Source organism: Melospiza georgiana, chromosome Z (assembly GCF_028018845.1).
Source record: "Melospiza georgiana isolate bMelGeo1 chromosome Z, bMelGeo1.pri, whole genome shotgun sequence".
NCBI lineage: Eukaryota > Metazoa > Chordata > Aves > Passeriformes > Passerellidae > Melospiza > Melospiza georgiana.
The window spans coordinates 32,287,752-32,302,668 of NC_080465.1; the positions used below are offsets into that span (position 1 = coordinate 32,287,752).

At 40.3% G+C, this 14,917-nt stretch overlaps 1 protein-coding gene across 1 annotated transcript in view; it reads left to right on the top strand.

Moving 5' to 3' along the window:
- The first annotated feature begins 1,569 nt into the window (after positions 1–1,569).
- The window catches only part of MLLT3 (MLLT3 super elongation complex subunit), a 117,771-nt gene continuing 104,423 nt past the window's right edge, over positions 1,570–14,917 (top strand). Inside the window, exons 1-2 of the mRNA XM_058044310.1 lie at positions 1,570–1,750; positions 2,238–2,418. Of these exons, the coding sequence (XP_057900293.1) occupies positions 1,739–1,750; positions 2,238–2,418 (193 nt within the window). The 5' untranslated portion in view covers positions 1,570–1,738. The remainder of the gene's footprint in view (positions 1,751–2,237; positions 2,419–14,917) is intronic.

The window sequence follows — 14,917 nt, forward strand, 5'->3', positions numbered from 1 at the left end:
TAGCAAAAAAGACACTTAGAATGAATGAAGTTAGGTAATAGAAGCATTACTACTGTGACACTTGGTATGTGTCATAGGAAAACAGCTTGCAGTGATTCAGTCCCATTTCAAGTCAAGAGGACAAACAATTTTGTTGAAATACATAAGAAATAAGTCAGTGTTGAAGGACTCCAGAGAACAATCAGGCTCCATTCCTTCCAGTAGCATCCCAATCTAGGAAGATGATGCCCTGTTCAGATGGCTCTTGACAGCTGGCAGCACTTTGCATTAAGCTCGATGGTGGTCCAGCCTCTGTGCCCTTGCATCCACAGTCCTTACTCAAGAACAAAGTTCTAAACTTGCCAGAATCAGCTTTAGTGTGTTTATGGACTCAGCAGGAGTTCTTATTTTTGCTGGCTTGCCTAATTCAAGGTTATTAGAAGATATGCGAAGTTTCAGATATACACATCAGGATTTTAAAACATGGATATTCATATACACGGATATTCATATACATTTCAAGTCACGTTGTAACTTGTGGAATTTTTACAAATTGTATTAATCCTTTTCAATACTTAGTACTGATTTTATTAATTAGGGCTTACGACATCTTTAAGAAAGGAAATGCAGCTCCGTAGTTTCGAAGGAATTATTAAATGCTAAACTTCGTGCAATGTGCGCTCATTTCCGAAATGAAAAGAGAAGATAGAAGTCGTGGTGCTCCGGAGAGGTCAAGTGAGGATATTAGCTCGAGGGCTCGGCGCGCCATCTCTCGGTGGCACCTGCAAGGCCCGGGAAGCGTGCCCTGTGTCCAGTCACCGAAGACAGTAAAAAATACAGCCACCGAAAGGACTAAATCAGTTTTCCATGTGCCAAAAGTTAATGCGGGCAATTTTTTGACAATTTTATGGCTGTTGAAAAATAGTCATCTCACGAACGTCAGCACGTGATTTAGACATTCACAGTCAATCACTTCATCTCCACAGTGGTATTTTCCCCTGGCAGGAAACCCCACATTATCTGCCATACCCGGACGAGATACGGAAATGTTTGAGGCAGTAGACGTGTTTTAGGAGACTCTCAGCCCGTTACAGGTAGAAATAGCGGCTGGAGCTACAAACGTGTTGAAGAAACGCGTTTGTTATTTCCTGCCTGCTGCGTGCCCATCATCACCTGCCCTCCCTGTGCAAGTCGGGCATTCCCTTGCTGTCCTCCTCTCTTTGTTTTTGCAAGAGAGTTCATCGGGGGCTTTTCGGGGGGGCTTGCTAGCGCGGGCAGCGCCTGTGGCGGAGCTGCCGCCAGGCCCGGTGCCGCGGGTGCCGGCCGGGCCGCAACCTGTTCCTTTAAGGGCGGGCGGGCCGGGGCGGGGCCGCGCGGAGGAGCTTGCGCACCATTGGCTGTCGCGCGGGGCTGGTGCCGCCCCCGGCACTTACTACTGTGTCCCTCACACTGTGTCAGGCAGAGGAGTGGTGCGCATGCGCGGCGGGTGCTGCGCTGGCCGGCGGGGTTGGGGCGAGCGGCGGGGCTGCCGCGGGCGGGGAGCGGGAGCGCGGGGAGCGGGCGCGGGAGCGCGGGGAGCCGGAGCCGCGAGCCAGAGCCGGCAGCCGCCGCCGGCCGGAGCAGCACAACAGAGGATGCTTGCCTCCCGCTCGTCGCTTCTCTGCGCGCCCGCCATCTCCTCCACGTCCTCATGAATTAGGGCTGCGCGGTGGGGGTGGGGGACGGCAGCGAGCGCCCCGACGAAACCGGCGCCCCAGGCATGGCCGGCTCGGTGAGTGAGTAGCGCGCGTCTTCTCCAGCCCTCCACCCCGCGTTGCACGGCGCCGCCGGGAAGGGGCTGGCGTGACCGGGAATTTATCTTCGCATGCGGCTTTCCCTGCCTCTCGCTGCTCCCGGTGGCGGCGCGGCGCGCGCACGCACTTGGAGGGAGCCGTGGTCCTGCCGCCGCAGCGCGGGCAGCGAGCGCGGAGGCGCCGAGGCGTCCCTGACAGCGGGCCCGGCTCGCCTCCCCGCGCTCTCCCGGTGGCACCGAGGGCTGTCCTACGCCCTCGCCTGCGGGGCCGTTTTATTGTTGTTTCAGCGGTGCGTTGCTGGTTTTGCCAACTCTCCCCCCACCAAATCCTTTCTGCCGTGTTTGTGGTACGGTTGTGTCCGTGTGTCCGCGTACTGCCCGCGATGGGTCCGGTTCCCCCCGGCCGCCAGCCCCATCTCCGCTCGTTGGGGCGCTCACCGGCCTCTCCCCGCCTCTTCCCCCGCAGTGTGCCGTCCAGGTGAAGCTGGAGCTGGGGCACCGAGCCCAGGTCAGGAAGAAACCCACCGTGGAGGGCTTCACCCACGACTGGATGGTGTTTGTCAGAGGCCCTGAGCACAGCAACATTCAGCACTTTGTGGAGAAAGTCATCTTTCACCTGCACGAGAGCTTCCCCAGGCCGAAAAGAGGTAGTGGGGTCTGTCCTGTGATGAGCGCTTGGAGGCGGCCCGGCGCGGGCGCAGGCGGTGGGTCTGTGCCGGTCTCGGTGGAGAACAAAAGCGGTCGCCAGTGCGGTGGTGGGCTGCCGGGGCTCTCTCCCGCCGCTTGTGGGGCTGTCCGGGGGCGGGAGCGGCTCCTCTCTGCCCCTCACGCGCTTGCTGCCGCGGCATGTCCGCTCCCGGCTGCCTGCGGTCGCAGAGCGTGCTCCGGCCGTGGGCCTGGGTCCCGACTCCTTCTGGTCTCTCGGTGGTGGGTGGCATGGAGTTAGCTTCTGTCCCAGCGTAGGTGCTCACTGGCGATTTTTGCCCACGTGTTACTTCCTTCTGGCTGGTGTTGTTTTCTCCCGATGTCTGTATGACTGGAAATAAGGATGCCTGTACATGTGTTGGTGTTCCGATTTTGCTACTTGTGTTTGGATTCCTTCAACACCCTGCGTGTTCATCTCCTGGGTTTCATCTTTTTGTGAGTACATAAAAAAGTCTCAAAAGGTGCATTAGTAGTGCATGTGTGGTGCATTTGTACCCGCACAAGTTTGGCTGGGAGACATGTAAGAAGCCTTTTGTTTTCAGATCTGTTTCCTGAGCCTTTGCTTGTCTTGATTATTGTAGTGGGATTGGTTGAGGTAACAGTACAAATAAAAGAAGTGAGCAGGTTTATTTATCTATACAGACACAATACTTAGGTGTTATCTTTCATTTGATCTGTTATCTTTATTGGCATCTAGTACTTCTCAAGTTCCTTGGAACAACATTGTCTTAAATTGGAGCTTGGGAGGGGATAAATTGAATGTTTATGGAGCAAAAGACAAGAAAATTTTGAGTCTTGAGATAAAAAAGCTTTGCTTTATGGTAGGATAAAAACATACAGTTTTATTTAATGTTTCTCAGTTGGAAAATACCAAGCTGTGACTTTTTTATATCGGTGACTGTGTTTTCTCTAGAATACTTTCCATCTCTTAAGCATCAGAGTGTAAGAATTACTTTATTTCAGCTCCAGAGTTTATCCTCTGAAGTACAGGCTGTTAACTGTCTTTTATTTTCATACTGTCAGTGTATTTTTTGGATCTGTTTAAATCTGTGCAGTACTACACAAACGGTTTTCAGTGAATTGTATGACGTACTGCAGTCTTATTGTTGAATTAAATTGCCTAGCTTGTCCTGGTGAGTTTTCCTCTTGCTTTCTTCTATTTCTTGTGCAAAAGACATGACTTTGTCTGTCTAGATAGTTTGGGAGAAAAACTCTTGAGAACAGATCTAAGAACCCTGAATAGCTGAGATAGTATTATTCATATTCAATGAATTAGATGATGGGTCATTCAATCAGAGGTAGGAATGTGCTTAATACTTGAAGCCCGGTCTGCATAGGAGTTGTTGGTTGTCCTCTCTGCTTTTGTTATCTCTGCTATATTTATTTGCTTGCTGAAACATGATTCTGCTTCTCAAATTTGGTTGCTAGGTGTGATGCGGAGCTTGCTAATAAGAATATAGTTGAGGACTTTTGTAAGTGAGGGATATATCATTTGCTACTTGCTTTCTGTCTCCAGCTTCTGGGTTCAGTTACACAGTCATTTATGTAATTGTTTTAGGGTGTTTATTTTGGGGTTTTGTTTGTAAGCATAATTTTCATGATGTGGCAGCTGCTGGGAAGGATGCCCTCTTGTTTAGCCTGGGAGGGGACTTCTTGTACAGTTCTTGTACCTGCCTTGGATTGTTGGAGAACTCTGCGGCCACTCTCATTCAGCAGATTATAACCTGGATGACAGGCATTCCATTCACTTATGGGCTTTGCTTAGCCTCCTGAAACTGTTGATGCTGAAGGAATTTCAGGACCTTGAAATCACTTCGGGGGAATGATCCATGTGTGAATTACTTAGAATGTTTTCTGCTATTGTTAAGTGTTTAAAAGGGAGGTGGGAATGTGTGCCTTGTAAGTGGTAGCAGTTGGTCTTTCTAATTTAGAAGTGCTGTTAAAATTTTTGACAAAAGTATTCTAAGGTGTTTTTTTTGGTCTCTGTAAATCAGTGCTACTAGTTTTGTTTGATAGCTCAAGTGTTGCATATTTAATAGGAATGATATGCATGTTTGAAGTGTTAGTCAAACTACCTGTTTTCACTTTGTCTGCAGTTATATACTTCATTATTTTAGCATGGGATAACTTACCGCTTTGAGATATTTGTTAATTTCACAAACTTTTCCTGAGCCATGGGTTTAGCATGCTGAATTTAGGTGTATAAGATTAATCAAAAGCAAGTACTAGTATACTGCCAAGCCATAATAACATCTAGTTATCTGGTAAGTGTTCTTTTTGTCTCATGATAAGAGTGGTTGCTCTGAGCTGTTTGCATGTTAGGAAAAAGTTTAGTTCATTAGGTCTATCTGTAAAGCTCATGGATCTATTTGAAAATAATAAATCAACAAGCTAAGATAGGTGTTATTAACTCATAAAGTATTTCTGTTACTAGATCACTTTTTATTAGAGACACAGTAATTCTGGCTACCAGGGGAGACAAGGGAGATAAATTATTGTCAGGTCATTTGCTTTGCAAATTTATGAGAATAGCTGGATAAACTGTCAGTTTGCCAGCTACAACTATGGCTTTGCTTATCTGTTTATGCTAGAAATTTTGGAAATAGTGGATGTTGGCAGTGAGTTTGCAAAGGTGTGTCCAAGTGTTTGTTCTGCTAATAGTTGCTACAGAGCAAGCAGGGTCCTGTATCCCAAAGTTGCTTTAGTTTTAAGGTGGCAACATTACTGGGGTGTTGTTCAGTCACTGGCGTGCAGAGCAGGTTGGTTTGTGTGTGTTGGCAGGGTGGAGGGGTGATGGTGACCAACAGTGGACAAAGTGTAGATAAGCTTGAGTGACCTAATAAAATAGTATTCTTCATCTTTCAGTCTGTCTCACCTTAAAATCCTGAGCTTGAGATGGTGGTTTTATTGCTTACTGTTTGCCTCATGATGACTTAGTGCCTAAGTTTATCCTTGCATGGTGGAGCGTACAGGAGTGTGCAGTGATTTGAGCTTTTTACTTCATCCTGTTCAATGGCCTGCTCTGCTGTCTGATTTCCATAAGTAGTTTCATGGATGGTGGGGATCGCAACTGGGCTGCTAGGCACATTATAGAGAGTAGAGTCATGCCCAGACTCAATTTCAGGTATTTTTTGTAAGACAAAAGCTCTCGTAGGATCGTCATGCAATCACAAATGCTGCTGTTTGCAAATCTTGTCTGCTGATGTAAATTGGTTGAGAGAAGATATGGAGAATTTTTAAGATTCTACCTGTATTTCAAAGCATGTGCTGCTTATCTTTCATCATTCATGTGAAGAAAATCAGCCTATGTGTAGAAGTGAAGTATTTTAAAGGACGTCTGTGAAACAAGGTGTGTCACCGGATTGTGGTTAGTTTTGATCCGCTGCTATACTGCCTCTGAGAGCGGAGCTGTTGTTCTTGCATTGTAATATGTCTCATTAATTGCATGGATGCTAGGCAATGTAGAAATATTTTCTTCTTCTTGCCCTATAAATGCTGATGCTCTTCAAAAGTTGCCTGACGTACTCTCATAGTATTTCAGTTGGATAAGGAAACATATCTCTTGTGTTTTGATGACTTGTAAGCACATCTCAAAATGGCATTGGAACTAGTGTGTTCTGAGTGGTTAAATTTCTGTTACTCTTTGGTACTTTTTGACAAACTAAATTTTTCCTATTAAAATGGTAGGCAGTATTTCTGTTCGAATAGCTTAGTCAATGAGAAAATTTTGGTTTGGTCACTGGAATCTTGTAACTTTAAAAGTAGGAGATGGTTGCTTTTCTCTGTGGAACGAGAGCAGCTCTGCTTAGTGCATCTCTTAGCTCAATATGTTTTACCATTATAGGACAAAGTGGTGGAAGTAAAGCTGCTTGATGTTCTAGTGCAGGAAGGACCAGTTGCAGTTGTCCTCTGGAAAGTTCACATTTCCAGCATTGATTGTTTTCATTAAGGTAGTCTGTTGATGCAGGATGAGATTTCAGTGAATCATAACAGTTTAAAATATATTTAGTTACTGCAAAAGATGCCTTTTGCTATTCTTGTTAAATTATTTTTTCTTTGCATGATTTTTAGCTGAAAAAAAAAACCTTTTTGTGCTCCATTTAAAGTCAATGAGAGTCTTAACTCTATTAATTTTAGTGAACTGAGTGATGTGAGGATAGGGACCCATAAGCAGATTCTTCCCAGATGATTGAAGTTTTCCTTTCAGACAAGCTAGTTCAGGCAGATCATCAAGATTACTAAACAAGCAGTTTTATGATGTGTATTTAATATTTAGGATGTGTATATATATATGTGTGTGTATATATGTGCATTAAATATTTAGGATATTTAACTATACTTGTAAGAACTTAGATCAGTTTTAGGTCTGTTTTCTTTGCTTTTTTCCCCCCTCTTAAATTTGCCTGAACCTAACCATCTAAGTATGATAGGCACACAGGAGTTTCTTTTTCATCAATCTAACAGATACAGGTTTCATACTGCATCTTTTAGGTCAATTGTGGCTCTTAGCTGCAGAATGGTCACATGAAATGACTGATATCTAGTGAAGAGCTTCATTTGTTTAACAGGAAACTCTTGAGACTTAATTTTGCTGCTACTGAGTATGAAGCTGAATGGCTTTGAGAATGCACGAGTGGTTTTAGATGCACTTTGTAATTCAGCCAGTAGCAACTCAAAAGGGCATTTTGCAAACTTAAAAGAAAGTGTAAAGAGTTTCAATATAGGGAAGCTATCATGAGTGACATTAGTAAATAATTGGTGGTTTTGATTTTAAGATACTATGTGTACAGAAAACCCGTTTTCTAATAAATAATTTCACCTCATTGGTGTGACTCAAAATAATCATGTTCAAAGCCAATATTTAGGCTTTGTTTAGATGTAAACAGTGTGGAAAAAACTGGGAAATAATAGGGCTGCTGCATCCTCCAGTGTCAAAAACTTTTCTAGTCTATTTGCTCAGTTTTTTAGGTGGTTTAGTTGTGTGAATTATGTGTTCAGTTGGTGCTTATTTTAATTTTTTAATGGAAGGGTTGCTACTCCTACCTACATTTCTTCTCCCTGTAGGCATGTTTCTGCAAGGGCAAATGCTGATTTCTGTCCGAAACTGCCAATCAGTTCTGACTCTCTTAAGTCATAAAATATGATCCTTCACTATTTCACATTAGGTTAAATTTGTATAGTGTTTAATTGTTGAAACAGATTTTTTAGTCTTAAGAAACTCTAGTTATTTCTTACTAAAGCTACAATATTAATATTCATTGATTGTAGCTCTTCTAGATTTTCGATGGCAGGAAGTGTCGTTTCAGGACTGTTGTGCAAAAGATTTTTGGATATGTGTAGAATTCTACTTGCTTGAAGCAGAGAAAAACAGATTATTCTGTGTAAGATCAAATCTATCACTTTTATTTTAGTAAGACAAGGGAGAAGATTCCTCAGTATTAAAACTGGAGTTGTTTTCATTTTCTTAAAAAATTTAACTAAGTGTGTTGTTCAATAATTATTATGACTCCATTTACATTTGTACAGTTTTTATCCTTAGAAAAATAAATGTGTCAGAAATGTTTAAGCCATGTATTATTTACAGTTAGAGGTTAGGCAATATGAACTGCAGGTGTGATTGTTAAGATTTAGTAAATTGTAAAATGTTGGGCATAGATTTGTTACCTTTTTTTTTGTGGTACTGTTTAAGTATGAAGGCTATTCTTGTAACAATGTTGTGCAGTGTGGTTAGGATTCAGTTTTTGTGTGTTGGGTTTGATTTTGGGGCTTTTTACAGTTTTTAATTCAGGTTTTGGTGATAAATGTTGAAGAGGATTAATCTGTCCTTTGTTCTGGTAGAATCTGTAAATAAGGCAGCTTGATACATTTGGGCAGCAACATGAATGTAAAGCTTGTTGATGATGCTTGCAATAGCGGGAAAACACAGTTTATACGTGTTTAATCCCGAGTTAAATCTATAGGCTGCTGAAGCTTGACTACATGAATTTTTGTGAGATTCTTGTGACGAACACCTGCAATTTTAAACCAACAGCCTTTAGTTCATAGGCAACCATCCTCTTTCTTTCCTTTCTGGCAGTGATTGATAGACATATATGAAGACAAAGGAACAGTCAAATTCTAACAGTTTTATATGTTTGCATGAAAATTATGATTTCTTATCCAGTTGTAAAACACTTAGCTTGTAATTCAAGATGTTGTTTACTTTTTGTATGATTTTTGCCTTTTTGATGTGCCTTTTATTATATGTAAAGGGCTGGAAGAACAGACTGCTGTATAAAATATTTGTATACTTAAATATCTGTGTGGGAATTGATTTTAAAATTAAATCTATTTATATAAGAGCTCATCAGAGCTCTTATCAGTATTGTTGGCTTAATTCTCTCCCTTGTATGTCAGGTATGGGCTGTATCACACTGTTAATACTGTGCCAAACTCCTGTACTGACTCTGGCTTTCTAGAGGAGTACAGGTTTGTTTCTTTGAGCTCCCTGGATGAGCCTAGTGGGTCTGTACGAGTTTGATTTTAAACTTTGTGCATGCTGTGGTAACAGAGGTCTTGACAGCTATTACATTATCAAACAGATAGATCAAATGTAATTTCTTTTAAATGCAATTCAGACACATTCTGAGCACCTGATGCTTACAAATTGCAATTGAATGACTGCAGTTACTTGTCTGTAATTCTATGTGAAAACCTACATGACCATACAGAGTAGGATGTATGTATTTTTCATAGGACATTTGGTGATAAAGGTAAATACTGGCGTAGGTGTTTCTATTTTCAAATGTTTGTTTATGATAACAAAGTGAATTATTACACATAAGAAAGCAATACAAGAGTAGAACTGAAGGAGCAGTGTGAGGTGGATTGATTTTGCTGGTGATTCCTAGGATATATTGTAGTTTGCAGCAAATCTAAATTTACTGTTTGCAACTGCTTTTCTAAAGCTTGTACAGAAGAATTCCACCCAATTCAGTGGGATACTAATTGTTCTGCCCTTTCTAGATAGAAGTAATGTGAACATAACATATATCTTGAAATAGGGGTTAACAGACAAGGTGTAGGCTTATAGGGGAAATTGAGGACTCTGTATACATAGTATACTTCCTTGTATACTTAGTGGAAGACAATATTTTACCTTTTATGTACAAACTTTAAAGGGCAAGTTATCCAAGAAGGAAAAATGTGTAGATTCAGTGTAAACAGAACTACTTGATGTTGTGGGCTAGAAGCTAGCAATCACATTGTTTTCCATCATCTGTGTGGAAAAATGGCGGGTCCAATAATGTTTGCTGTTTCTTGAAGCAGCCCTTCAAGTAATAAATTTTGATTGATTGGTATTAAATGGGTAAGTGAAGGTTTAATTCCTCTTGTTATCACATACCAGGCTCTACAATAACAAAAAATATGCACATTTAATTTTGCATAATGTAACTTCTAAGTGAGTATTTTATTGAAGAACTTGGTAAAAATAATTTACACAGTGGGGGTTTGTGTCATCACAGCACTGACACCATCTTCTATGGAAAAGAAGGAGAGGGTGGATTAAACCTGAAATCTTGTGTGCTCTCTGAATGTGGAGATGCACAGATCTGGTGTAATATTCTAGGGCAATTATTTGTAGTTAGGATGATGCCAGATGATTTTTTTTTTTGACTTGTTCGATATTTTTTTGTTTTGTTAGTTTTCTCCTTGCCCAGCCTTCTTACAGCATAATATAATTCTGGATACTTTTGGTGTCTTAAAATGACTTACTACATTGGCTACAAGGAAAAGCAAAACTATGTGAAAGTAAAGTATACTGAAATTGTACAGTCTTTGACTTGTTTCTGTGGAAAGGTCTTAATGAGTACTGCTTTGTAATAGCTCTGTTTCTTTAAATATCACTAAAAAGCTGAAAAGCTTTCACATTTAAAAGAGTTGTCCACCCTTGAAGTATTTTTTAGGTGGTGTTGTGTTTTGTCTCTGTGGCATAAGCTTTTGCTAGGGATAAAAAATGGACACTAATAAGCAGAAGATTAGTTCTTTTTAGCCAGATCCAATGCCTAGCCCTTTGCACCCAATTTCCAGTTTCTGCCTTTCACTGGAGGAGTGCTTAGTAAGTGGAGGTGCTGCAGAGAGTCTGTGTCCTGTGCGTGGTGTGTGCTGGCTTGCTCCATCTGTGTCTCCCAGGGCTTGGGGGTTTTGTTTTGCTGAGCACTGGCACAGCAGGCACTGCATTCCAGGGCCTGGCTCCTGTGCAGCACAGGCAGCATGCACGGGAGTGACCCCGTGGACCGGCCAACGAGCAGACGGAGGTGGATGTCTGCTGCCAGTCAATAACTTCACAGAGGATCCACACTGGAGTTTTTAAGACATGGGGAGGAAGGCTGTGGACTCGTTTTGTTGTGTTTGAAGACTGAATGTGGAAAGTATTTATGTAGATTGTTCCCCAAATTTAGTAGTTGAGAAGAGGATGGAAGTGCAGTTGAACTAGTTTAGGACCAGGTCAGTTAACTATTCAAAGAAGTTCTCAACAGGTAAATTTCAGATATCTAAAAAAAAAATGGACTGGGCATTGGCATGAGGAATAGCAAGGAATAAAGAGATAATGATAAGAAACATACTTAAAAAGTGTATATATATATATATATATATATTTTTTTTTTTTGAGAGTTACAAAATCCCCAGAAGGTGTGTTTCGTTAATGTATTGCTTTTTGTTTAGTCTTTCCTTTAGAGGCTGCCAAAGTAATCTTTGTTTGCTGCACAGAAATCAGAAGATAGAGTTTTTTGTAAATTTCTCTGTATATTGAAGGTTCCTAATCTATTTTCTTGCTACTATTAAGGTGTTGTCTCGTAGAGCTGCAAAGGTCTGCTCCTGTCTGTGATAAAATTCCTGCACTGTTAAGACTAAATCTTTTTGGCACTCAAGGTATTTCCTTGCATGGTTGTCAGTAATATGTCTGAAGTGTTTTTAAGTGTGTAGCTTCTGTGAGTATTGTAAATGATTCCATTTGTACTTAGTAAATACTCTAAAACAAAAGGTCCCATCTTAAATTTGGTGAGGCTTTTTTTGGCCCCTTCCAATTGTGCTGTGTTTTAGCCTGTTTCTGCAGAATATTGCTGTGATGACTTTTCAGCAAAAAGTATTCTACCCATAACCTATAGTCTACTCATTACAGTTAGGTTAATAGAAATGGCAATATAGCCATAAGTTGCATTATCCTTTCTATTTGAAGGGTTGAGATATTTCAGGAAGACTTCTGAGGCACTAATTTTTTTTTTTTTTTTTTTTTTGAGATGAGTCTGAATGTAAGACTCTTCTACTTAAGAAAAAGGCAGCCAGAACATATGAATGTGTTCCCTATCTTGTGGTCTTAAACTCCTCTCTGTGTGCGTAGGGGGAAGTAATAACCCTCCAACCAGTCTCTGTAATTACCTGCTATCCTTTCTTGTAAGGATATTGGTTTTCATCATTCTCTGTATAAATTCTTCCCTAGGAAATTTGTTAAATAAAAAATATGACAGCTGACTTAAAAATACTGTAAGGTATTTGTGTGTAAATTACAGTTAAGCAACTCCATCCAAGCTCTTTAAGTGCCTTTGGCAGTCGTGTGCAAATACACCAAGACCAGCCCTTGAACCTAAATCAAATAAATCAGCCAGCATCAGTAAAATATTTGTTTGCTTCTGCAGGCATTGCTGTCCCATCCTAGCACTGCCCTTCTAGTGGGTATTGCCTGGAAACTAAATAGAAACAAATTTGTTTCTATGAAGCAGATCTACATTAGGTTACTTCCTCGAATTTGTGATATAATAGAAACAAAGTCAAACAATCGCGGCAGACCTTGCAGGTGTTGAAACAAAAGTTCAGTTGTATTAGATTACTGATCTTGGGCTGCAGGGATATTTCCTTACGTTTTTGTCTTAATGCCTGAACTGAAGTTTACATTAGTTGAAATACTAATAAACTACATGAAGATTGACATTTTAAGCATACGATCAAAAGTAGCTATTGTGTTTCAATATGGAGTACTTAAAATGTGGCTTGGGCTTATTTGTTTGGTTTTTTTTTTTTTTTTTTTAATTTTAATTTAGGAGTAGTTTAAATCTGGGAAGTTGTCAATATGTGTATTCTAGACAATGAAAAATGTTATATTTTGGTTGTAGTTCCTCTTTGTAGTCTGTCCTTAGATCTAGACAACAATATTTTCTTGATTAAAATCTAAATTAACCTCTGTTTATTAAAATCAGTTTCATAAGCATTTGATATGTATGTATTATTTTAAGTATAGACCTTGCACACAATGTGTAAATTTGTTTGCACATATTGTAATTTTATAGACTTTTTGTGATTTTGGAACCTAATCTAGTGATTAGATCAGTTTGCTTGCCTTGAAACTTCAATCACTTAATCTAAACTCATAACATTTCTGGAACATCCTTTTACTGAACAGTTTTATTCTGAAATAAAGAAAACTGACATTTGTATCTTTGCATTAAAAACACCAAAGGAAAATAATGGTGATTAAGACTGACATGCAAGATAAGGCTTCGTCTTCCTGCTCTCTGAAGAGAGTTTTCTTTCATTCATTTTTATGCAGCCTGTTGTACTGTACATTAATACTACATAGCTGGTGTCTGACCCACTTCTGTTATCGCTTTCACTAAACCAATGTGGGGGCCCACTGGGGGCCCAATGATTTAACAGCAGATAAGGGACACATTATGTGCAAGGTGCCTCCAGCAGTGGCCAGGTATGGGATTGAAAGGGTTTTTGCCATTTTAGTTGCTGAAGTTAAGAAGAGTGGACTTCATAAAAGTTAGGGAAAATTCTTAGTGATGTTTTTTCAAAAGTGCCTCAAAAGGACGGGAGGTGGGCACCAATCAGGAAAGGCCAAATATTAAAGGTTACTCTCCCTCTTTTGGTATTAATTTTATTGATGAAACAATTTGTTAGAGATCACCAGGTTGGTACTTAAGAGGATGGATTTAGAATGAAATTGTCAGTGTCTGTTGTTTGTTTTGTTGGGTTTTTTTTGTTTGGCTTTTTTTGGTTGTTGTTGGGTTTTTTTGTGATTTGGTGGTTTTGGATGATGCTAATTTTCTGCAGCACCTCTAAAACATGCATTAATTCTGTGAAGAGAAAAAGTGTGATGTGGGTGCATGTGTTTTATACAAATTTTGCTTGTACACATTTATACAACCTTCGAATAGAGAGTCCATAATTGATTTAAATTGACTCTCTATCTGCATTCATACTGTGTGCCTGTGCACAGTAGGAATTGCTGGCAAAAATTTTTTACCTTTGACTAAAAACCAGCAGACATTTAAATAGCAGTGAGTTTAAAGATGTTTTGTGTTTTTTGTGTGTCTACACCAATGTGAATTATATTACTAAAATAGTATTTTCCTTGGCCAATATGAAAGTTTTTCTCATGTTAAGAAAAATAGTAATGACTCTTCAGTTTGTTCAGTTGAATCTCTTTGAAATTCCATGTTTAAAGGCAGAAATGTTGCTGGAGTTATTTGAAAGGATTATAGTGTTGTCCCCTTGCCTTTCTCAGAGATTTTTCCTGGTTATCAGAAACCATGTTGGTACAGAAACAAACAGATTCCCCAGCTTAAATGAGGGGGAGACCCTTCCATATTAAATATAATAATAATAATAGTGCAAATGTGAAATGCACCTATATAAATTCTCAGGTTGTTGTCATTGCTGAATCTCTAGGTATTTGTAAATTGTTACAGGCAGTATCGGTACTGTCAAGTACCTTTGCTTCCTCTGCAGACTTGGGCAGTTTCTCCATTTCTTTTTCACATTATGATTATTTGTCACCCCTTTCTTTGCTTCCACACAAGAAGGGGTGAGAGCTGAATGCTCAAATGTGCTTCCCAACTTGCAGAAAGTGCTGAGGAATCAGGTGTAGTGTGCCTTATGCCCTCTTTCTCAAGGTGTCTGTATCTTTGCCTTCTTTGAAGCAGTGTTGATTTAAACTGTTGCTGTGTCTTATCTATGTTTGTTCTAAGTCACTTTCAAACATAATCATCCCAGTGCTAAGGTTTTGGTATGTTCATGTTTGAGCATGTGGGAATTGATATGCCTTATTTTCCTTCTGTGCCTTCTGGAAATTAGATTTTTGGCACTGTGCTAAGATGGCTTTGAAGCCCTACAGGCAGGCTGGAATATCAAAGGGCTACAGGAATTCAGCCATAATTGTTTTATGGCTTGCCAGAAATCAGCCCTATTTGTATAGGTAGCATAGAAAATAGCTGTGATTTAACAATTTGGTGCGATTTATATCCACCATAAAAATAATAAAAAAAGTTAAAGGGGTATTTTGGAAGCAGGAACTAAGCTGTAAATGCTAATTGCTTCTCCATTTTCTCAAAGGAACAAAAAGGAAACAGGGTTTAGAAAGCTTTCTATTGAAGAAAACTTTAAAGGACCTTGTCTACT